General features: G+C 44.2%; 1 protein-coding gene across 6 annotated transcripts in view; it reads right to left on the reverse strand.

Moving 5' to 3' along the window:
- Positions 1–24,024, reverse strand: part of eps8a (epidermal growth factor receptor pathway substrate 8a) — a 43,158-nt gene that overhangs the window by 15,254 nt on the left and 3,880 nt on the right. For 5 of the 6 annotated variants that reach the window (XM_040152529.1, XM_040152519.1, XM_040152509.1 and 2 more), the window contains exons 2-8: positions 9,705–9,792; positions 7,211–7,278; positions 3,221–3,288; positions 2,292–2,453; positions 2,053–2,202; positions 1,107–1,189; positions 877–1,013 (exon numbers count right to left, since the gene is read on the reverse strand). In XM_040152529.1, the coding sequence (XP_040008463.1) occupies positions 877–1,013; positions 1,107–1,189; positions 2,053–2,202; positions 2,292–2,453; positions 3,221–3,288; positions 7,211–7,278; positions 9,705–9,769 (733 nt within the window). In that variant the 5' untranslated portion in view covers positions 9,770–9,792. Of the gene's footprint in view, positions 1–876; positions 1,014–1,106; positions 1,190–2,052; positions 2,203–2,291; positions 2,454–3,220; positions 3,289–7,210; positions 7,279–9,704; positions 9,793–21,706; positions 22,363–24,024 lie in introns of those variants that run through there. The other variant, XM_040152500.1, reaches the window with a different exon arrangement.

A 24,024-nucleotide genomic window follows, 5' to 3' on the forward strand; every position in this document is an offset into this window, starting at 1 on the left:
TGGACTTTGAGCTGGGTGCTCAGTATAATGATAATATGGTAAAATTAGCTGTAAACTCAGTGTGTTAATAACTAATTGGCACGTTAGATTCTCGTGGTTCCTGTGGAGTAAAGTTGAGTCTGTTTAGTTGACTTGATTTATGTATTTGCAAAATCCCTGAATCCAAGATGTTAAAACTCAAAATCACATAATAAAATACACTTTTCAATGACATCAGACTAAACTAAATAATAAGTATCCACACGTTTCAACATTTAGCATGTTAGCATTCTGATGTTTAGTGTAAAGTAATGTTGTGACTGTTACATGACATCTCTGATGCAGAGTGCCATGTCAATCTGCAGACCAATCATCACTGAGAAAAACATCGTTTAAAAAACCTTCACTGGCTTTTGTCTCCTGATACTAGCACGGGGGACTCGCAAGAAACAAAAACCAAAAGAAGAGCTGCTGCTTTTGAAATAAAACCTTCTCTACTTTCAGTTTAACCTCCCAAACCTCCACGCAGTTCTTCTGCAGTTCTACTCATCTGCTGCATCCTCCTACGCACCTTTCCCTCAAGATCAGTCTGACATATCTGGGATCTCAACTAGAATTGAACATAAACTTATGAGAGTTTACACAAAGTGTGAACCAAAAGTCAGAGGTTTTAGTTGATCAGAATTTACAGTAAACCGGTGACATCAATCCAGGTTTAAAGCAACTAAACTAAAAAAGGTTCAAATGAATCCCGTTTGGTTTAAAACTAGTTTTAAGGCTTTGGTGTGAGATTTAATCAGAGTTTAACATGATTCCCAGTTGTTTTTTTTAAATATCCAACAGTTTTTGTTTTTACTGGATACGGATACGTTCCTCCTGTCAAGTGACATCACTCACAGTCTTGCTGCTCATTGGTCCAGGCCGACCAGGCGGCCACGCGGCTCTTTACGTCCACCTGACCGGACGATTCCGGGGGTTCGGGGGCGGGAGCAGGGGGGGGAGGGGGGATGATCCCGTCGCTCTTCAGGATCATCCTGCAGACAGGTGGACAGGTGGATCAGCCAATCAGCTGTCAGCATGATAAACGCTGTTTAAGAAAACCTCAGAGTTTGATGATGGGTTCTTACTTCAGAGCCTCTGGTCTCTTCTTCACTTTGCCTCCTTTGGCATCGGTCATGGCACTTTCTATGTCAGCGTGGATCAGATTCGCCTGACGGAAAGTCAACACACAACAGTTAGTAACAGGTTAACACGCATTAAACCCTTTCAGACGTGAAATCTGTAACATTTCTGGCTTCATTTATCTGTAACAATACACAGGTTTCTGTTTCGTAAATGTTCCATGACAGCTTTATTCCCTTTTCTCTATAAACCCTCTTGACGTCAGTAGTGGTGTTCCACAGGGCTCAATTCTAGGCTGTTTACAACTTACATTAAATCCAAAGCAGAACCACCACGAATCACAATTTTCATTATTGATTAATCTATTAATAGTTTGGTCTATAAATTGTCATAAAACAATGAAAGAAAATCACAGCGTTCCAAAACCGAAGGTGATAACTTCATGTGTCGCGTTTTACTCGACCAACAGTCCCAAACCCAACGAGATTCAAACCACAAAATATACACATTTGAGAAGCTGGAACCAGAGAGTTTTACCAATTACCAAAATAGTGGCAGAATAGTTTCTTAAAATCGATTAGTTTAGCTCTAATCTAAATATTATAACTCTCTTCAATCACGAACTGCAAACAGCTTTCAAGCTACATTCTGTCATTTTGCAGTTCTAGTGAAGGAAGAAAAGTTTTATCATCTGAAGTGTTTTATGACTCTTTTTATTTTTATTTTAAAGTTACCCAGTGTCAGCATTGTATTATTTAGTACAGAAACGTTTAATCATCTACAGAATCAGCTGAATGAAGCTGGAACTCTGGTTCCAAAGTTAAACTCTTGATCTGGACTTTGTTTGATTTTAACAGACGTCTGATAACTGCAGTCAACATTTAATCAGCTGTTCTGCTTTGAGGTCGTTTTATCTTATTACATAAAAGAACCAAATCAGAGGCAGTTTACCTTGATGTCGTCACACTGGAACAGGTGGAGGTCTGGTTTAGCCTGACCCGGCTCTTTACACACCAGAGCCAGGATGGAGTCGTAGCCGCAGGTGTTCATCACCGCCTGGCAGTGCTGGACCGTCCCGATGGGGAAGTTCTCCAACTCGTTCTGAACACACACACGAGTCAGGACACGTCAGAGAGAAATCCGGGCGGCGCCGGTACCTGCTTCAGAGTAAACCTACGGGCGCGTCTCACCTTGGTCTCATGGTCGATGAGGCTCACAGCTTTCTCCTCCACCTGCAGCAGCATCTCCTGAGTCCAGATTTTCCCTTTAGCGTCCAACAGACGGAGACGTCTGATCCCATCGTCCACTGTGATCATCCCGTCCTTCCGGTCCAACACGAACGTGGTCAGGTGCTGAACGCAGCACGGGACAACACGGTCAAAAACCATACAAACAGCTGCTCTGCGTTTGCTACACACTTTCTTTTAACCAAAAATAAAATCGGAGTCCTCTGCTCCCAGTAAGAAAAATCTATTCCAAGGGAAATCTTACTTCGGCCAGGTACTAGGTGAAAACATGTCGGGGAGTTCGTTTCTGATATAATCATATTCATGTAAACAAATACATTCTGACCGAGGCAGGCTTCTCTTTTTTCAGTACAACAGCAACAGTTTCCACCAGCTCAGACCAGAGGAGGCTGAAAAACTGCACCAGCTGCTACAGTACGACAAAGGGAGGTGGGGCCATTGTTTCTAGCTTGTTGGTAACGACCGCTTTCACGACTGAACTTCAATAAAAACGTTCAGCGGCTGGAGAATGAGAGACCGTGACCGGTGCTGCCCAGTTTGGTGCGTGAAAGGTGACGTGTTCTAGGGAAAGGGAGTGTAGTGGATTACCATATGGCTTTATATATTACTATAAACATTCAGAGCCGTGGATAGAAAGGATTAATCCACTGGCTGAAGTTCCACGTGGATTTAGACGCAGATTTCAGACCTGTCTGCTCAGCACTGATACAACTGTTTGACTGCACAACACAAAACACACTACAAACAACTGAAAGAAGACGCCAGAACTTTCTCGGTGATAATTTACCATACGTATTAAAACTACCGTGGCTAATTACTAATAGTTCATTGATGATCAAGGTCCTTCCCTGCAGCGTTCTCAATCGCCTCACCTCCACGTGGTACTGCGACGTGTCCGTCAGGCTGTTGATGCTGTTTTTGGTGTAATGTTTTCTTTGTTCTGATGAAAAGAGCAGAGAAGTTAACAAACGCTTCATCATTCTGGTGTCGGCGTCATGTTGTCGCTCACACTGATGCTGTAATTAAAAGATAAACACACCAGGTCCCACCAGGAATTTGTTGAATTTGTTGAGTCACTGTCGCCCAAAGCGACTGAATCTCGAGCAGCTCCTCTGAAAAAAGTGCGATGCTCTATCTAAAACTTTTACTGTGCTTCTCCGCTATCAAAAGGTCAGAGTCAGACGTTTGGTTTGAAGCAGCAGGTCAGAGACGCTTCGACGACTTTGTTTTGGTGCAGAATTAAAGCGATAATTGGTTGAATTTGAGTGAATTCCTGCAGCCGCAAGATTCAAACGTTTCCTGGGGGGGACTGACAAGCTGATCAGGTGCGGTTATATTTCAAAGGGAGAGAAGCGGAGAAGAGTCAGAGGTAGGACACAAAACACACAAAACACAAAACACACAACACACACACACACACACACACACACACGGAGGAGGCAAACCAGCCGGAAGAGACCTGCCTCCGCAGCTCGTCTGATTAACTGAAAGGAGGAATTTAAGTGGAGAGAAAAGCGATTCTGCAAAGCTCATATTATTTAAAGTCCAGCTGAAATGACTAAACTCATTTGTTTCTGCAGCCTGTTTTTTCTCATGGAAAAAGGAGAAAAACCAGGTTTTTTGGAGAAACGTCAGGACCGGACCTTTAGTCTCTCAGCCTCGGAGCGAGCGAGATGTAGCGAATCAAGCTTTAGTTTTTGTTTCTATCGTCCACTGTACACTTTTATCAGTTTCCCTCGTTTTCTGATCTTTATGTTCAGTTTGTTTTGCTCCTGGTCCTTTTTATTGTTGTAGGAAGAGCTAGCGACCACTTTGTGAGGTTGATTCAAAAATAAAGAACAATTAAGACCAGTAATAAACAATACTAATAATAGTAATGCAAACCTTTTACTATCTGAGATTTCAAGCCAGGCTCCTAAATAATATTTACCAGGTCAGATTTATATGTATATGCTAAATGTTACTTATTTTAATTCTGACCTTTGAACCATTTTTTCCTCTAAAACCACGACACAAGAGCCGTACAATGATGCAAAAACACATGAATTTTAGTTCCAGTTGGACTCTTAACAAGACCTCAGAGGTTTTGGTGTCTGGGGGAGTGGGTTGGGCGGTTTGGATCTGGGGGGGGGTTAAGGATTTTAACTTACTGAGACTTTGTGAAAAGAAGCTGTGATTCCATTTGTCCAAGGAAACAGGGAAGTGACCTATGTGATCAAATCCATTGATTATTCCTTTTTTAATTAAAAAGGCATAATGTGAGGATGGTTAACTGCTTTAACCTGAAGCTTGAGAAGCTTCTTTTGAGACAAAAACACCCATGTGGTTGTTTTGTCAACCTGCAGCAAAGACGTGTATGTGAAGCAGGAACAGCTCTTACTCCCCCCCCACTTAAATACAAACATTTAAATACCAAAATGTTATGTAACTGTCAGAATCAGAGAGAAGCAGCAGATACATTGGAAAGAAGAAGAAGAAACACAGTTGAGAAGCCTTTTAGATTCTCTCGCTCACACACACACACACACACACACACACACACACACACACACACACGTTAGACCACTGTGGTCGATACTGGTGCAAATCCTCTTTGATTTTATTTTTTTAAAACATTATTTAGCAATGGCAATATCACTGAGACAATCATCCAACTATTAATAGAAATCCAAAATAAACTAACGAACTAAATATTAATTCTCGTTCCCATAAATGTGTTGAAACTCATCTGATTGTTACGGAAGGCCAGTATCAGTCCCACATGCAGGTCAAACCTTAAAGAAAACTGATGTTCTGTAACAGCATGGGTCTTATTTTGGCAGATCTGGACATTACTTCCTGTCAGTTACGACTTCCTTCACTGAGCAAAGACTGAACTCAGACCAGCTTCACCCTGGAATCAAACTGACGGTTTAAACTCATTTTGACTTTGACTAAGAATCTAACGTCCAAACAGGAAAGAAAGACCCAGCTGGTTCAAAGAACACCCCCCCCACACACACACACACACACACACACACACACACAGCTCACTTTTCTTTTCATGTTTGGAAGATGAACGAAGGAAATAGATTTCATCTGATCCTGTTAATGTGGATGAATGAGACACATCACATCTGAAACAAGGAGCCTTCTCTCCTCATGGTCAAGACAGAATTGATTTGACTTTATTTTAAAAACCTCGGCTGAGTAAACTGTCTCACATGGTCAGATTTTTCCCGCCGGACCCTGTGTTGGTTATTTGAGGCGTTTGTTAGACGGCGGGGGTGGGGTGTGGTTCGTGATATCTACGGCGACGGCTCTCCTGAGGATCTCAAAGACCAGATTCGGAGGGTCTGAGGAGCCGGTGCTCGTCAGACCAGAGCCCGTGTTGCCGACTCGCGTTTGCTGAGGTTAGACACCCACATGCATGTTAAGAACATGAGGAACCACCACAGTTTTAGTGGCTGATGTGAAACTCGGAGGCAGAAGTCAGCAATTCTGTTTGATGCGTGTGTGATTTGTTTATACTGTCCATTCGAGGACGGTGAGGACGGCATGATGTCTCTGAGGGACCTCGACATGTGTGTGACCTGATGTCTTCTCCCTTATTGTGACAAATAGACTAAACTAAAACAAGTAGAAATAGAAGAGACTGATGATGATCATCATCAACTAATCTGATGATTATTTTTGCTAATGAGCCGCTAACTGTTTGGTCTAAAACAGTCAAAACGTCTTTTCTAATGGATGGAAGGACGTCTTTTTCAGGGAAAAACCAACTGTAGATTAATGATTTGCTCCGTCTGGAAATGCTACAGCGTGAATGTTTAATCTAATTTATCAATCAGAGAAAGTTGTCCTGTTAGAAGAAAAAGAAAAAAAAAAAAAAAAACATGATTTTGATCAGAGTTAATGTAGAAACAGAAAACTATTAGTTTGCTGCCAAGACTCTGGAGGAAAGTCACGATATGAGAAAATGTCAGTGTGATTTTCTAAAAAGAAAAAACATGAAAAGACATGACTTTCAGAAAAACTCACAATATTGTGAGGAAGTCAGATTTTTTACAGAAAAGGTTGTAATATTTTAGTTAAAGTTGTACTTCTATACTTTGCTCTCTCTCATATAATAATTAGAATAAAGATATTGTAGTAATAACTTTCTCGTAAAATGTTCCCATAAGATTTTACATGTGAAAAAAAAAAACACGATCACAAATTTATGATCTAATATTACGACTCTCTTTGAAGACAAACCACTTCTGGACTAAATGCTTAAATATCTTAACTCCTTATTTATGTGCTTTTTGAAACAGCGTACACCAGCCTCTGGCACCTGGACCCAGGCGCTGCACGGTGTCGGGTCAAAGACAAACACACCTGATGTGACTGATGACAACTGATGCTTTATGGTCACTCTGGGAAGACACGACGCATCGATTCAACCAGACATCAAACATCTCCGATGGACGCGAGGAGTGAAATCATTTCTAACGGCTCAGTTCGTCACAGAGCGTGGAACGCGTTCACGCCACCTCACCCGGGCTGACGGTGCGCGTCAAAGCGTCAAAGCCGCACACCTCCGTCAGCCTCTCAGAGTTCAACCATTTAACCGTGGGAGTGTTTTGGGTGGATGAGGCACAAACTTCCCACATCTCCAGGCTGAATGTGATTTATTAAGGGAAATCGGCGTGAAGACGTGCGAGTGCACAGTTTCCTAACGCCGATGATTTTTCGATGAACACCTTTTCTGGTTTGGTTTTTAATCCTTCGTACGGTTGTAGAGTGAGGCCCCTGGAGGCCCCTGGTCTGGGCAGAGGAGACTACACATTTTCTCCTTCAGCACAGAAAAGGAAAACAAGGAGAAAGAAGCATTAACTCACCGTAGAGAGCTTTGGCACTGGACTTGGCTTTATTTTTAGGAGGCTCAGGAGACTGAGAGCCATGGCCACTTCAACGGAGAGAGAGAGAGAGAGACAGACACACTGTTAGCATGAGAGAGGAAAACTGATCTGATGTCTGTTTTACAGCTCGAAAAAAAACAAAACCAAACAAAAAGAAAAACTGATCTGATCATGAATATTTATTATTGATTAACCTGCAGCGTATTTTTCCAATGTGATCTTTTATTAAAGAATACTTTTGGGTTTCTGTTCAATCTACAAAGGGTTTTTGGGCGAGAGGTGGAGTCTGCCAGCTACAGCTCCTCCGGGTGATGTCTAGAGAAGTCCGGGGCTGCACCGCATGCGTGAAAGCAGCTTTCAGGTTTGAGCTCAATAATCCAGCTTTTGTTTTAACATCTTTGCGACTCCTCCCGAGCTGACCTCAGACCAGCGTCACCCGTCGCTCTCTGAAAACGAGGACGGGATGTTTCCTGTTAAACTGAGGTGTGAAGCGACAGCAGGCGGCTGAAAACGGGACGGCTGTCGTCTGCTCGGGCGTCACTGGACTCGGCCGCTGAAACTCAATATTTTCACACGCTCACACTTTATTGCTGACTGACGACACCCCGCGCGCCGACTGAGCGCGATCACAGTCGGGGTCTGTCCTTCATCGGCGTTAAACGCCGAAAACCGACAGATAAATTGTCCTTGTGATTATTTAAAGCTGCAGACTAAACTCATCACGTCAGAGGAGCCGAACGCCTCATGAAAGGAAAGAATCCTCTTTCTGCAGCACCGGTTCTGGACAGAACATATGGAGAACGGTACGTGTGTCATTGTCCAGCCCAGGTGTGGAAACCTCTCAAAGGTGATCCAGAGGAACGGGAGGCTCCTGAGCTAAGTGCCGAGTGTCAGGGCAAAGACTCTGAATACTTACGTCGACTTAATGTGATTTTTTTTAATAATTCTGTTTCTCTTTGTCATTGCGGGGAACTGAGTGTAGACTGATGAGGGGAAAAAATGAATTTAAACGATTTTAGCATCAGGCTGCAACAGTTTGGGCTCTGAATGAACTGTACGTCTGTATATTCTAACGCCTGCCTGCAAACCTAGTTTCCTTCAGGATAATAATAATAATAAAGTTGATAGGTGGATCAATCAGTATCAGAGATGACGGATCTGAGGTTTCGCTGGGTCACGGAGTCGGTTCAGGCCAAACACTGAAACTCACCGCAGACCATATTTATTTGCCTCCAACCGAAACCTGCGTCGCTCTGAGGACACGTTCGCCGTTTTCCGGGGAAAGTTGACAGCTCTTTGCACCTCGTGAGACACAAAACGCGTCGACTCGAACCCAAACTAAAATCTTTACTCTACCTCCTTTGTGAGCCTCCACCTGTGCTCGGTGTGAAGCTGCGGACACACCGCAGGCTTTAGATGAAGACCTGCGGTCGCCGACGCGACGCTTCTTAAGTTACAGCTTTCATTAAACATTAATTGGAGGTTTTCTCAGGTAGAAACTGAGCTGCAACAATACTGATGTTAAGGGGCTCGCAGACTCAGGTATACTTTTACACCTGACAAAGATATCGCTATGAAACAACCATCCCTTCAAACACCTTTAATTAAAGCAGCAACAAACTTTAAACAAGGTGTTTAGTTTGGGGGCCAGAGACTCTGTCTTTTAATTTGACAAATCAAACCCACTGAAAAAAACCTAAATTTTTAAAATCTAGAGATTTGAACGGGTTCAGGATTTTCCCCTTAAAATTACACATGAATGTGAAATATGTGACAAATCCATTAAAGATGAGTTTCAGGATTTTGGTTTTTAATTGGAGCTTTGAAATAAGTTCAGCTACAAATGTAATTTTAATTTTCAGGTATTTAAAAAGGTTTATCAGATCTAGACTAATTGAATGGTTACACTCAAAGATTGGAAAATAATAAGTGGTGTTTCTACAGGTTCCTCTGCAGGGATTATAGTGGTTTAAGGTTCCCTTGGAAACCATTACAGGGAACCCTTAATTTGTGCCTTAACTGGATTATAATATGAGAGTTTGTAATAGATTATCTGCACAGTTGAAGTGATGTTAACGTTCTGAAAACATCCCTGCCTTTGCGCCTTTAATTTAATTAAACACTAATATTTTTTAAGGGTTTTTTGAGACGTATAAAAGTCTTTAAATAATTTACAAAATAACTTAAATGTCCTTCATTTTTCGATTGTTGGGAAACTTTATAGCTGGCTTAGGATATTTCAAGGGTAATGTTTTAACCCTTAAACCACACAATAATGCATTAAAAACTTCTATCAAACCTTAATGACGTGACTAAGAACCAGATAAATGGACGATTTTAATGGAAATTCCAGGTAAAGAGGATGGAGTTTCACGGTGTGAACCATCAGCCGCTGCCTCTACTCTGGAGCCGGTGGCAGTTTAACGTGGCAGCAGCTGTAACAGAAAACGCTGCCGTGGCTGTAAACACTGACTTGATCTGTGAGCTGTAGGAGCCGAAGATGCCGGAGGCGAGAGCTGGAGCTTCATATCCGTTCATCCTGCTTCACAGTGGACAGTCGGCTGAAACACAAGAAGAACACACACACACACACACACCATCGTTAGTCTCACATACATGGAGGAGTAACTACCGTCTGTTCACTGGGACAAACATCAGCTCACAGATCTGCTCCCATGGTGCATATGAATCAAACATCTGCGGTGAGAATATGTAGATTTAATCAGCTGAACTGTCACATCCATATAATCAGGTTACTCAGGTTACACATGGTGGGGGGGGGGCTTTCTGGAAGTCAAACATCAGCAGGGCAGGGCACCGAGTTCGTCTTCAGAGAGCTAACTCAGGGACAAAAGTTCATTCCCATCTCTGCCTCTCATTAGGAAATCATTAAAACCTTCCGGTGCAGCAGCAGGGAAAAGTCACATCCAGGCCGAAACGAGACGAGCTCCACACAAAAGAGTCCCCGAGCTGATTTATGAGCAGACTCAGAGTCAGCGTGGGGGTGATAACGCTCTCCGCTCCTGTATGTACCATGCAGCCGCGTGTGATTACTTTTCCCACGACTCCGTGTGTCATTCAGCTGGGACTCCATTTTGGACTCAGTATCCATAACGACAACACTCCAGTAGTATCCCGCAACCTGTGAGGCGTCGTTCAGGGAGAAATGGGTTCAGCCCGATTAGAGTCCGACCACATCCGAGGACGGCAGAGATCAGAGATGAGGGCGCTAAAAATGCTATCCCGGTCTCTGGGCCTCCGAGTCCCCGCAGACGAACGGCGGTCAGCTACAGTTTCTGGGCCTTTATGGATCATGAAAGCAGCCGGTCGGTGACGTGGCGACAGAATCAAACTCTTGAAATGAATCCTCTCGGTTCCATGTCGTTTCACTCGCAGACTTTTTGTGAGACAGTGAACAGACTTCTGCACATAAACTGCGTGTGATTGATTTCTTGTTTCTAAATCTGACGTGTATGTGAAGGACAAACAGAAACCTGCAGCCTTAACGTGGTCTCTCCTGGTCTGGTAGTTGGGTCTCTGCTACACAAAGTGTCCCGGTCTGTAAACTCAACAATACGCGTCAGGAAATCAGCTTCTTTTACGTTACGTCATGAAGTTATTTGTGTCTGCTGTGAAGACGCTTTGACCCTGCTCTGTGGGTTTTTTTTTAGACCTGCTGGTGTTGTTACTGTAGGCAATACAGTGGACTGAGCTGCTGCCAGACTCCACATAAATGATGGATTAACTCTCTCACACACACACACACACACACACACACACACACACAGGTTGGCCTTTACCTGCTGTGATCTACGGCTCAAACACCACACTCCCAGAAGAGCAAACTGGATTCTGTTCTGGGTCATTTACAGTAGAAAAGTCTTGGACAGAAAAAACAGCAAATACGTGTAGAAACTCAAAGTTTCCATCATAAATGAATGGGCGTACGTGATGGTGTCTCAGTGACAGTGTATAGTGCGAATATACTGCACATGATGTAAGTTTACATCTGTACGTAACTGCAACTGGAGAAGAGTGTGTATCCTAAATCTCCGTATGCAACTAAAGCAGACGTCATTCATGCAAATCTGCATGTATCGCATGTTATTTAGCTTCATGCAGGCTGTAACTGCAACTCCAGGAGAGCGCGAACCGCAGACCAACGTTTGCGCATTAATGCTCGTCGCAAACTTCCATTCGCACGTGCAGCCGACAGAGCGCGTTTGAGTCCGTGAGCGCACGTCGCAAACTGCCACGCACAGGTGAGCCGTCGTATGTCGCTGTTCACGTACGTGCGGAATGTAACTGCAACCCAAGGAGAGCGAATACCGCTGATTTAAATACACGTTACTGCGGCTCAGGATGAGCAGGCTCCGTTTTCCCAGGTGATAAGGTTTGATGGATCCGTTCACGTTTGTACAGATACACACAACGAACACACAATCAAACACACACAGCCACATTCGTGCCCCCAAACGTCCCTACACTTACTCAAATGCATGTTCACACCAGCATCTTTACACAGTGTTCAGCAGGGATTTTTTTTTTCTTCTCCCCGGGGCTGTTGCGGCAGGAAGTGATAATTACAAAATTTTTCATTTTACACGAGAAAACACCACCTCCACCACCACCAGCTCCTCCTAACAGGCGTAGGTTTTCAGATTCTAAAAACAGAGGAATCATCAGGATGTTTGTAGTGAGAGAGGAACTAAATTGATATTGACGACATGTCTGAGGCTCCTGCAGCGATCTGCGTTTATCAGTCCTCCAACAGCTGCTGGACAGACGATTCATCCTCAGAGCGAAGCTTCACTTCGACCGTTCGCAGCCTGTCGCATTCACTGAAAAAAGGTAGTGACACACGCCAAGCCCCGCCCCCTCCCTGCAGGTCAGAAAATAAAGCTTTTATAAGACCGAGCGGCCAGAGTGCTGATCACACACACACACACACACACACACACAGTTAACTGAAGAGGTGAAAGGTCAGGCCAGATGTCAGATTTGTTGTTACACCAGTTACAGCCAGATGTTCCTGTTGAACTCAGATCATCTCTCAGCTCCTGATTCACCACAGACCCGGGGGGGGGGGGGGTTATCTGATGAGACACATGCTGAATGATAACAGGCAGCACCACAGTAAATTTCCCCCCCAGGACCTCCCACTGTCACTTATCTGATTCCTCCATTGTGTCCAGAAACTATTTTAAAAAACAAAAACATCGGCGAGCCGACTGTTGCCCTGGGTAACCAGAGCGCTCGCTACAGCACCGAATGTGGATTAATCCGCCGCTGAAAATAGTCCTCAACAAATGTCCTCCTGTTTGTTTATAAATAATATAAGAAACTACAGTCAGCAGAAGTTTGAGGAAAACTACTGAGTTTTTAAAATCAAACTATGTTTGTCCGGTATCATATTCAGAAGGATTGAATGGGCTCAGACTGACTGGAGGTGGCAGCTGATGGACCAACAAACCCTCTGTTTTCACAACTAAATTATAAAATGTGGCCCCCCTGACCCTTTAAAAAGCCTTTAGGACAAGGACACATCAGCAGTCCTTCACCTCCACACTACAGACCGCGTCAGGAACAGGTCCGAGTCTCATTTCCCCGAGTCGGCGTGATGTTGTGTCTGCTGTGTCCAATGACGTAATCTGACACGATGCGGTCGCTGTGTGTTGCACTTAAAACGTACTTTCTGTGACCACACCTGAGAGTACTGTAATGTCACTGTATCGACTGCTGGAGATACAAACAGTCCTCTACTGTTCTGTTCTAATCTGGTCTTCATTTTCATTTTTTATGTCAGTATTAGCAAATTTGTTCAGACTCTTATTCGTTCAAAGTAGCGAACACAACGCTGACGTATCATCAGCTTTTAAGTTGATGTGTTGATCTTGTGATCAAACAGCTGCTTATTTTACACATCCAGCAGTTACAGAGCAGCATGATCCTTCATCTGGATCTGGTGTCTGAGTCCACCTGATGAATCCAAGTCCAGTACCCCCTCTCTCTTTGCTCTGGCTTTGGTCTCCACCGGCTCCTGAGGGAAACATCTGGCTCTTTAGCTGCTAAATGCTCCACTATTTTCAGCAGGTGGTCCAGAACACTAGAGTTCAGGTCCGGCCAGATAAACAATGAGCTGAAACTCACTGTAAAAGATCCAGGAAGCCGATAACTCAGCTGATCATTGTCTGTAGGTTCTTCGCTACCACGGAGTCCTGAACAGTAAACACTGTTTTCACTTTGTCATTTCATACAGCAGCGTCATGAAAATGTGCTTCATGGCTGCTTTAATCTCCAGCGGTTTATGGGTGGAATGGGTGTAATGATATTCTAGTCAGAGTCTTCCCCGTTTCCTGATCCGCTCCTGCTTTAACTTCCTGTAAATTGTAACGTTTACATACGTACATGACTGCAACTCGAGGGATGTACGACACAAAATTTTGAACACGGGGTGAGTCTCAATTTCACATGCTTCCTCAACTACAATTCAAGCACCGTGTAGAACATAAACCTGCAATAAACACAAATTTACATAATGTAACTTCAACCAAAGGAGCATGTACACTGCAAAAGTACGTGGGTACACGGGCGCCGCTGGAGGCCAGCGTACAAGTAAATCTACACACTTATGTGACTGCAACTCAAAGACGTGTCAGTTGCCGTGACAGCAGTAAAAAGCTGACTGTTTGATTGTGTGACAACCACACAGAACCCACACACCGTGGGCGGGCTGTGAGGTGTTTCCACGGTAACGCAGACCTCCACCATCTGCGGCGAGGACAGACCGCCGACCAGTGGCGACGGCGGCTGCGGGGCCGCTTCACCTACGGCTCAGTCCCCAGTGTAAACATGCAGAACAGCCGGAGCTCCCGGTGCTGGATTCGTGCGTTTACCCTGCCGGGCCGGGGTTTAACATCTAGCAGAGATAAGGGAGGTGGAGACACGTGATGCACTTCACCTCTGATGTCAATCAGAGTAAACACAGCCGAGGACAAACTTTCTGTTCGGGCCGGTCAACACATACTGACGCTAACTTCATTTCTCCTTCGTAACCAGACGGAGTAAAACTTATTATTCTGAAGGGACGCTTGTACAGTCAACGGTTGTTTCATCCATTTAATCAATGAAACATGAGAAAACAGTGAAAAAAAATGCCCGTTATAAAACACCCCGGAGCCCAAAGTGACTTCATCAGATGTCGTGTTTTAATTTACTATATAATGAAAGACCAAGAAAAGCAGCAAACCCTCACATGTGAGAAGCTTGAATGAGCAAAGGTTTGGAATTTTTCCTTTAAAAATGACTCAGACTCTTTATACAAATGTCAGAACAGTTGCTGATTAATTATGATAATTTTTTAAACTTGTTTTATGGACAAACGACTCGACTTAATGAAACAACAAGACAAACACGCCAGGTCACGCTTTTTTTTTTTTTTTTATAAATACACACACCCTGAATCAAAGGCTCGTCACACGTCACACCTGTGTACACAGGCCTATGAATGAACATTGGACCCTGCGTTAAAAAGGTGTGGTGATGGTAAACATGCGCTTTCAAAAAAGCCGAGCAGCAGGCCATAAAAACAAGTCGAGCGTGTATTGATTCCCTCCAGGTGAATCAGTTAAATGAGCTGCAGCCGGGTTAAGGAACGCGTCCATCATCACCTGATAATATTCACCCTTCCTGATTAGTTAACCATTTGTTTTTCTAAGGGGCTGAACAGATTGCATTTTATCTAAATCAGACTAAAACAGCAGGAGCAGACAACAATCTTCTGCCTGTCGACAAAAGGTCTGTTTGCCGTTTCATTTGATGTTTCATCAAACAGGGGAGACTAAATATAACAGTTAAAGTCTAACTGACGTTCAAACAGACAGTTAATGAGTCACCAGGGAAGAGCTGCCGCGTCACCTGCTCTTTAACCACTGGCCACTCGACGGCCGCTCGTTTCATTGGGCGTCCGTCGGAGGAGCGCTGCTCTCGGCCCGTCAGACGACAACAGAAGGGTTTTGGACTTTTTGCTGAGGCCGGAGAAAATCCAGTCGACCCCGGCGGCTGATGATTCTCTGCAGGGTCATCACGACCAGAAACTCCCGAACATTAAACCTTTTCACTCTCTCATTTATCAACAATATACATTTCAGACAAGTTAAGACTGTAACGTCTGATCATCTTCGGCTTCAGTATCAGAAACAAAGCAAGCAGGGTCTGTCAGTGTCCAACAGAGGAAAGTAAAGAGGATTGGTAAGAAGCTTTCCATCCATGTGGTCAGCGCACACACACACACACACACACACACACACACACACACACACACACACACACACACAAACCTAATCCCTACCTTCCTCCTCCTGAATAAAGGATTCTGGGATACGTCCTGCACAACAGAACCATTCAAGCAATAAAGTTAAAGGTTTGAGCTCCGAATGTGTAAAGGAATAAAAACCTGCATATCAGAAAAGAATTTAATAAAATAACTGTCTCACGATGGAGAGAATAAAGAACTGTGGCAGACAGATAATCCAAAAATATAACATATATATTCAGATTCATGAATATAAACTCAATGTTAAATCAGAATTATGTCTTTAATTCAGACTTAAACGCTGAATACTGTCAGAAAAAAATTTCTCTGCCAAAATTCAGTCTGACTTCAGATTCAGAGCCGGAGACACTAGACCTCAGATTCAAGTAAAATTATGGCTTCAATCGGAATTGCGATGTTATTCCGAAAGTTCTGAGATTACATTTGATGTTCAGACTCTTCTCCATGTGGCGCTGACCCTCCTCCAGGGTGTGCTCCGGACCCTGAGACCCCTCGGACCGGATCAACCTCGCGCCGAAGCAGCGCTGACCCTTTCACATTGCTTAACACCTTAAAAAGCTATGGGCCACTTCGGTTACTCGTGTGGAAACCTGAGATGTGGGTTTGTGAGGCCTGCAGCAGACCCGGCGGGACGGCGTGGAAACCTCTGCTCCGGTTTTGGTTTAATGATGGTATGAAACGTGTGAGCTGCCATAATGAGCGTGAGAGAATGGGAGCGGCCTCCGCTGTGCGCGGATTGATTAATCGTCCTCCGATTGCCCCACGAGATCGAGGCCACGCGGCTCTGCTGGGAGCCGACTCTCATTTATCTCGCGGTAACCTACATACTGGATGAACTTCACTGTACTGGGATCCTGCAGCCGAGTCCCCCGCTGAGGCCGATCCTGTTCATATACGGCTAAATGTCAGAGCTTGTACATAAAAAGAAAGTGACGCTAAAAGATCAGACGGGAAATACAATCAGATTAAAAGGAACAGGCCGACATTTTAGTCCAGTACCAGAAAGGTCGATTTTCTTTTTTACTTTACCAAACAGCATTAACACCATCTACTGATTTCACCTGACTGAAACATATAAACAACAACAACAACAACAACAACAACAAGCTTCCATACTGGTTTCTTGAAATCAGTTTATGATCTTTGTGTTGAGGCTAACAGTTTCCCCCTGATTCCAGTCTTTATGCTAAGCTACGTTAACCACATCCTGGCCCTGTCTGAGGGGAAACTGGTCTGTTGCCGATAATAACGCATCAGCGTTATAAAGGGTCATGAGGTCCATTGCAGCTGCTGAGAGTCTGATTAATTCAGATTACAGACAGTTGCAGCACCTCTGGCTGTGTTTAATCCATCAACACTGGTTATTGACTCTAATTCTGCAGCTGTGACACTGGACTCGGCGGCACATGTTCACTATCCGGCCTGATCTCAGACTGAAACCAGTCGATCTTTGAGAGGCGGCCATAGAGGGACGGCGTGTTAAAGAGGGCTAACAATAATCCCGACACTGCTGAGGGTCAAGAGACGGCCTCTTCAATTCCTCCGTGCGACGAAATTCCTGTTACAGGGCGAGGGAAGATTTTACGTTCACAGCTACTTGTGCAAGAAAAGAGGAAAGAAGTCAGAGAAACCTGTTGTTCGGTAGCTAAAACTAAACATGTAACTATAGGATGAGTTGAAACGAAAAGGTAAAAAATATGAGACTGATGACAGAAACTTATGTTTGGATCCAACGAAAAGAATCCGGATTCACCAGATTAAATGATGATTCAAATCAGGAACCATCTAATTAATCAATAAATCTACCAGAGTCTCATGTCAGCTTCAGTACGTGGACGTTTTTGATATCCAGCTCCAACAGGAGCCTCACCGGAACAAAATTTATGTTTCAATCATTTAAATGACAGAAAGAAAAGAAATAAAGATAAAACAGAGGAAATTTTGAAGGTTGGAGTTTCTCGTGAGAGACACGGCGAAGTGCTGCAGACGTGGAAGATGAGCTGGAATATTTTAGTTAATTGTTCCACGTTTAAACGTGCAGTATTGCACAGTTACAGTGTGCAGTACTACGGCAGGATTACTTTACTGGTTTAATGCGCTGCATCGGTTTAGTGGATTTCACTGGTCTTATTGTGTGTGTGTGTAAGTTATGATTGATTGTGAGGATAATTTTCCACACAAAGACCAAGACAAATTTCCCCGAGGAGACAATAAAGCGTCTCGTCTAGTCTTGTCTTGTCTTGTCGATTTTTAGCCTTCTTCTCTATGATTAACTTCATTTTCCAGGTCATGTCTCCAGCCACAGCTGCGTTAACGGGTGAACACCTGGTGAGATGATTTCATTGGTTATCAGCTTCGTGGAACCTGCGGCTTAGTATGCTGGAAGGATAATGGAGGTGATGAGGAAGGAGCATATAATGAAGAGGTGAACGTAAACGCTCCACTATGTTGAGCAGCTGGTCCCTGACTGCGTCTGTCTGCTGTTGGCTGCTGAGCAGGTGGTGGACGGTTCCTCTGAAAACGGCCGAGAATGAACCAGAGAGGAAAAGCAAAACAAGCAGCTAAAAAAAAAAGAAAGAGGCTGAAGAGTTCTGCAAAGCTGCAGAGCTGGTACCAGTTCTCTGGGGATTTGTCACCTTTCACACGCTCAGACCCACCGTTAATATAAAGACCCTGATTATAGCAGCTTTAACAGAGAAAAGACACCGTTCCAATACTCTGTAAACAGCGAGGCTGATCTCCGTCAGACCGAGGTGTCAGCTCAACCATATACGTGGCTGCGTCGGGCTGAACGGGGCCATAAGTGGACTAAACCCTCCACGGGGAGTCCCGACCGCCTCGGTCTGAGACCTGAGACCCTACAGACCGGATCAAATCACTGCGATGACATTTCTTTTTCCAGTGTCTGATACTTTTTACCATGTATACCTCTAATGTCTGATTCATTTTTATACTATTTTAATTCCTATTTTCTAATATCGTGACACTGACTGTGTCTGTCTCCGTCTTGAATTAAGATGCTGGACTGTAAAAACAGCAGGGAACACAAAGGAAATCATGTCCGAGTCGGATTCTTCTATTTTCTAAATTTATCAGCACGTCGTCAATAAACCAAAAGGAAACCAAACCAAGACAGGAATGGAAATCAATGTTTTAGATGTAACCTTACACACGTTATTTGTTATTTTCACCGTCGGTTTTTCAGTGTTTCCATCTGGGTTTGACTAAATATAGACCGGATCTAGACTCGTCTTCTTATCTGACCACTGCACCGATTTAGTTCCCGCGATGCTGCTCTTCTGTTTTTACCCAATGGATCTTACGTGTAACCACCTTTTATGTCGTGGGTTTTTATACATTCGATGCACTTTTCCTGTTGTCTTTACGCAGCCGATTGTCTGTTTATGTGTGTTTGTACTTCTTGATTTAAAAATGCTACAAAGATACACTATAATCATCGTTTTGATGTTTCGGAAAAATCAAATATTTCTGGACTTTTGGGGGTTTTTTTGGGTTTTTTTTTTAATTGTAAGGTGAAACACTGAATGCTACATTCACACGACGCGACTGTAAACAGAGAGCCTACCTGTATTGATGTCCACAGGCGAACAGGTGAACCTCCAGACACAGAGCTCCGTAATAAAACTGCTCTGACCCACAGTCCCTGAAGAGGATCTGTGGTTTCTGTGTAACAGATTACTGAGGATCCAGGTCTCTGCAGGCTCTGGATTTGCTGCAGCAGCTTGTTGTTATCAGGGCCCGAGGACTTTAAGCCTCTAATTAGAGACTCGTTAGGGACAGGTGGGGGAGGGGCCCGGGGGCGGGGCTTACAGACGAGCCCACAGGTGGCAGAGAGAATAATTATTATCATTTACTGCTCATTTCTTTTGCCAAATATCTTTGAGAGAACGGGCTTACTGCCTTTTTGTTGCTTTTTCTCAGTACGTATGGCTCAGAGGTCAGAGGTCAGGGTTCACGTCCCGAGCCCCCGGGTGCTCCTCGCTCCTCAGGTGACCATCCTGGCGTCTGTCAGTTAGGGCTACGGCTAAGGGTTGTTCATCATTTATCCATTAATCATTTGGTCGATAAAACATCAGAGGACTGATATTATTAAACTGATCCCAAGGTCTTGTCTCGTCCGACCAACATTAATAAAAATATTCAATTTACTTTGAAAGAGCAGCAAGAAAAGCAGCAAATTTTCACACGGGAACCTTAAAAAAAAAAAAAAAAAAAAAAGGAAATCCAACAATGAATGGATTATCAAAGTCACTGGCGACTGAAAAATCAATTAACTCATCGTTGCAGGGGATTGTGGGATTGTTGGCAGACAGTAGTGAGCAAGCTGCAGCCTCTGCTTTTTTACTTCTTTATATTTAAAGTGCATAAATTTACACTCAGACAAATACAATGTCAGACAGGATATATCTATCTATAGATAGATATATCATGAATACTAGACTGATTTCAGCCAGTCAGTCCATGTGACTACAACTGACACGATTAGTTGATCAATCGACTAGTTGATTGCCAGAAAAATTACCTGCAACTGTTTTGATATTAGTTCTGTTCAGATCTTCCTCGTCCAAAAGGAGGAAATTCCTTTTGCAGCGAGGCAGAATAAAAACACAGGACAAGACGACTGAAGACATTTAAACGTGCTGCTGCTGAGCGAACGGCTGAGGAGGATGAAATCAGACACACCGACGCCTTCACTCATTCTGAAGGGAAAGTGACGGAACGTGAATATCGGCTGCTTTTCTTCGTTCTCCGCGACACTGAACTGAACGTCTCTGGTTTTCTGACTGTCGATCGAGAGTCTGCACTTTGGAAACTTGTGACCAAACAACTGATCAATACATTGTGAGAATAACCAGCAGGCCGATCAATGATGAAAAGGATCTTTAGTTGCAGCCCTACACGTTTACTCCTCTTGGTCTGTTTTGAACCCGGTGACCGACTGTTAGTCTGATACCTAATCAATAAACTCCTGATACCGCGATTCAGTCTGCGCAGAAATGGATTCAACTGAACAAACTGACTCCAGACCCAGGTCATAAGATCAGACTGAATTATTGTTAATCTTTCCGTCAGAATTCCTGGACGTAAAGCTTTTAAATAATCTGATAATCCAGGTTTAATTACCCCGACACACACCGAGCCCCCACACACTCTGCTCATTTATAGCAAACACAAAGAAAAGAGCTGCTTTTCTACCGAAAGTGAGGTTTTACGACTGAAGAAACACACACAGAGGCAAACGCCACTCCCCACGCAAAGGTTGGGGTCTAGAAAGACGAACCTGACGCAAACTCTGCCCCAAGTATGAAGATTCTGGAGACAGGAAACTGGCCACAGATGGCGAGGACAGATTATACGTGTCATGACGCCCCTCACACACACACACCACACGTTATTTATAATGATCCACTTCGCCAGAAACATCCAGACCGGCAGTGTTTATGGAGACAGAGCCATTTTCAATAAGAACCTTTCACTGTACGAGATAGAACCCGACTCAAATCTCAAAGCAAACCCTGCTCAATATTCCATCCCATCAGTCGTGGAGCCAGGACGTGGCAGCACTAACCCTGAATATACCGAGTCTCTCACTTCGAACACGTTATCCAGGTTAAGCTGTTGAATTATCATCATCATCGGCTGTAACAATCCAAGGTGACGTCAAGCAGCATTGAAGAACAGCAGAACAGAGCGTCGGTAGCCACCGCCACCGACGAGCTTACGTGGCCCCCAGTGTCTGTTCCTCCGTTCAATGAACACGTCAACGTCAACATGCAGACGCGCGTCTTTAGGATTTACACCGTTTTACCTTTTGGGTTTTATACCATGAGAAACGTGTGGAAATGTTGGTTGGCAGGAATCATGACGACAGATGCCTCGGAGTTATGAGCGCGCAGCTCTTTGGCTCCAATTACTCGGCAGTTTATGACAACATCATCAACACAATGCGTCCTGCTCTGGCAGAAGCTGATCAGCAGCCTCTGGTTTTGGTTTCGTGTGTCCGAGGGACTAACTTCAGCTGGAGAACCGATCCCAATTAAAGCTGTAGGAAAGATGAAATTATTCAGTGCTTCTCTCTAAATTTTGGATGAACTGAGCCTTTAATTGTGGTATCCTACCTGCCAGAAACCAACCTCGGGTGATCCTCCCTCTTCATTTTGGCCGAGGGTAAAGACTTTTCCGCTCCTCCCACGTCTCAAACAACCACGGACGACACTCTTAGACAAGTTCCTGTATCGATTTTCACTTTTATGACTTAGCTGGGCAGGTTCAGGTTCAGGTTCTCAGGTAGACCAGAGAACAGCAGGAGGACTGCACCATCCCAGGATGACTAATCCTGTCCTACCTGAACATACAGAGCTCAGGGAAACTCTTGTCTACCTGCTTTAATCGCATGAAAGCAAAACAAATCGACAGGTTTCAGCAAATATTACAGAGTTTACAGACAGCCGCAGGAAACCGGTCACGATCAATAATCCAGGTTTTGACTCTGACCTGGTTGTAAACGGAAATAACGACCTGCAGCAAAAGCAAAAAACTGACGAGGCCACGACGCCCGAAGATGTTTCACCATGTGAACATCATCGTAACGTTTAACATTAAATCCTACACGGCAGGTTGGGTGAAAATGACTAACACCAAGGGCTGCGGCTATTGTTTTCATTATCGATAATTAAGTCTTAATTCAAGACAAATCATCTAATCTATTAAATGTGTGAAAATGGTGAACAAAGTCCATCAAATTCCTAAATAACTGCCCGAGATGATTTAATCAAATGTCTTGTTTTTTCTGGACAACAATCCAAACTAAAAAGTTCTTTTTACCATCAAATACAACAAAGAAGAGCAGCAAAGACTCATAATTGAAAAGCTGAAGCTATAATCATATAAAATCATAATCAATGAATCAGAATAGTTGCCAGTTCTTTCTCTGTCAATCGAGTAACTGATTAATCGACTGATCGCTGCAGCCTCACATGGAACAAAAATAAATCTAGAGTTATAAAAAAGGTTAAAAAGTTTCCACGAATGAACCAACAACCTGCAGGAAAACCGTCTGTTCCGCTCTGAAAACGAATTATTCAAGTTTCTGTCTGATATCGAACTGAAGCCTTTCATTTGAGAGACGCTTTCACACCGCGTGACGAACCGAAGCTCATCTAAAACCCTGACAGACCTGGTTCAGCGTCTGCAAGGCTCTTAAACAAACAGGCCCGGACCAGAAACCTCCCCGCTGCACCTCAGTAAAACACACACAACGAAACGGGCCAGATAACGTGAAATCACCACAATCGTCTTGTTCCCAGAGTCCGATCCGGGAAACACCAGGCCACGGTTCGTCTGCAGACCGAGCGTCCGGGCGTTTTTATCTGCCGCGCGTTTCCCTGCGTTCAGCCGCGCGTCCGCCCTCATCAGTCTCTTCTGCAAGACACAGAGCAGCTGACCGGCAGGAAAATAAAAAACTGACGGGGAAGGAAGAGAAAACGACACAGAGCTGCACACACACACACACACACACACACCCTCTGTCAGAGGATTAACAAACAGTCTGCTCAGCTTTATCAAAATGACACTAAACCCTGTGAACCTCTGATGTTTTATCCTGCTGGTTTCATCATCACATGGTTTCTACATGTCACAGGTCAGACTCAAGGTTTCTGCTGATGTCAACCAGTCGATCGATCGATCGATCGATCGATCAGTCAAACTCTGTTTATGCAGTTCAACACCCTTCATACAAGTCAAATGCATTTCAAAGTGCTTTACTAGTGAGAAACAGACAGGATGGTAGAAATGTCTGAAAATTAACTGATCAATAAATTATGAGACACCACATAAAAACCAGATGAAACAGGTGGTTTTTTTATCTATATAGAAACAAATATCCTCAGCTCCTCTGGTCTCGTAACGGCTGGAAGCATCATGGAAGGTTCTGGTTCTGGGTTCTGCGTTCTGGAGCAGCTACAGCCGGAGAACCGGGGGATCTCAGGGGCCTTCCCGGTTCATAAACCGGACACGTGTCTGATCGACAGTCTGGCGTAAGACCGTCAATCTAAAAATCAGAGCGACAAACGCGACGTGGTTCAACTCCGCCTGAGAACGACTCGTGAAATGACGACGACATCCTCTTTGGCATGTAACAGCTCGTTCTGCATTAGGAGGCAGCGTCCTCGGTAAAGAGACAAATCAAAGAGGCACAGAGGACAACGACCGGAGGACACGGAGCAGGTTTTAGTTTTATAGGCCCACAGTTAGCGCTCCATCGTTTCTGCCCCTTGACCTCGCTGCGCCGGGATTACGCCTCGTTTTCAGACGAGGAGAATTTCCCGCTGCAAACAGCGTAACCCGGGCAACACCGGGATCATCCTCCGTTAGCACGTCTCCTCCCGTTACCCGAGCGATCCCTCCTCACACACACACACACACACACGCACAC

This window comes from Xiphias gladius, chromosome 2, assembly GCF_016859285.1.
Source record: "Xiphias gladius isolate SHS-SW01 ecotype Sanya breed wild chromosome 2, ASM1685928v1, whole genome shotgun sequence".
In the NCBI taxonomy this organism is placed as follows: domain Eukaryota; kingdom Metazoa; phylum Chordata; class Actinopteri; order Istiophoriformes; family Xiphiidae; genus Xiphias; species Xiphias gladius.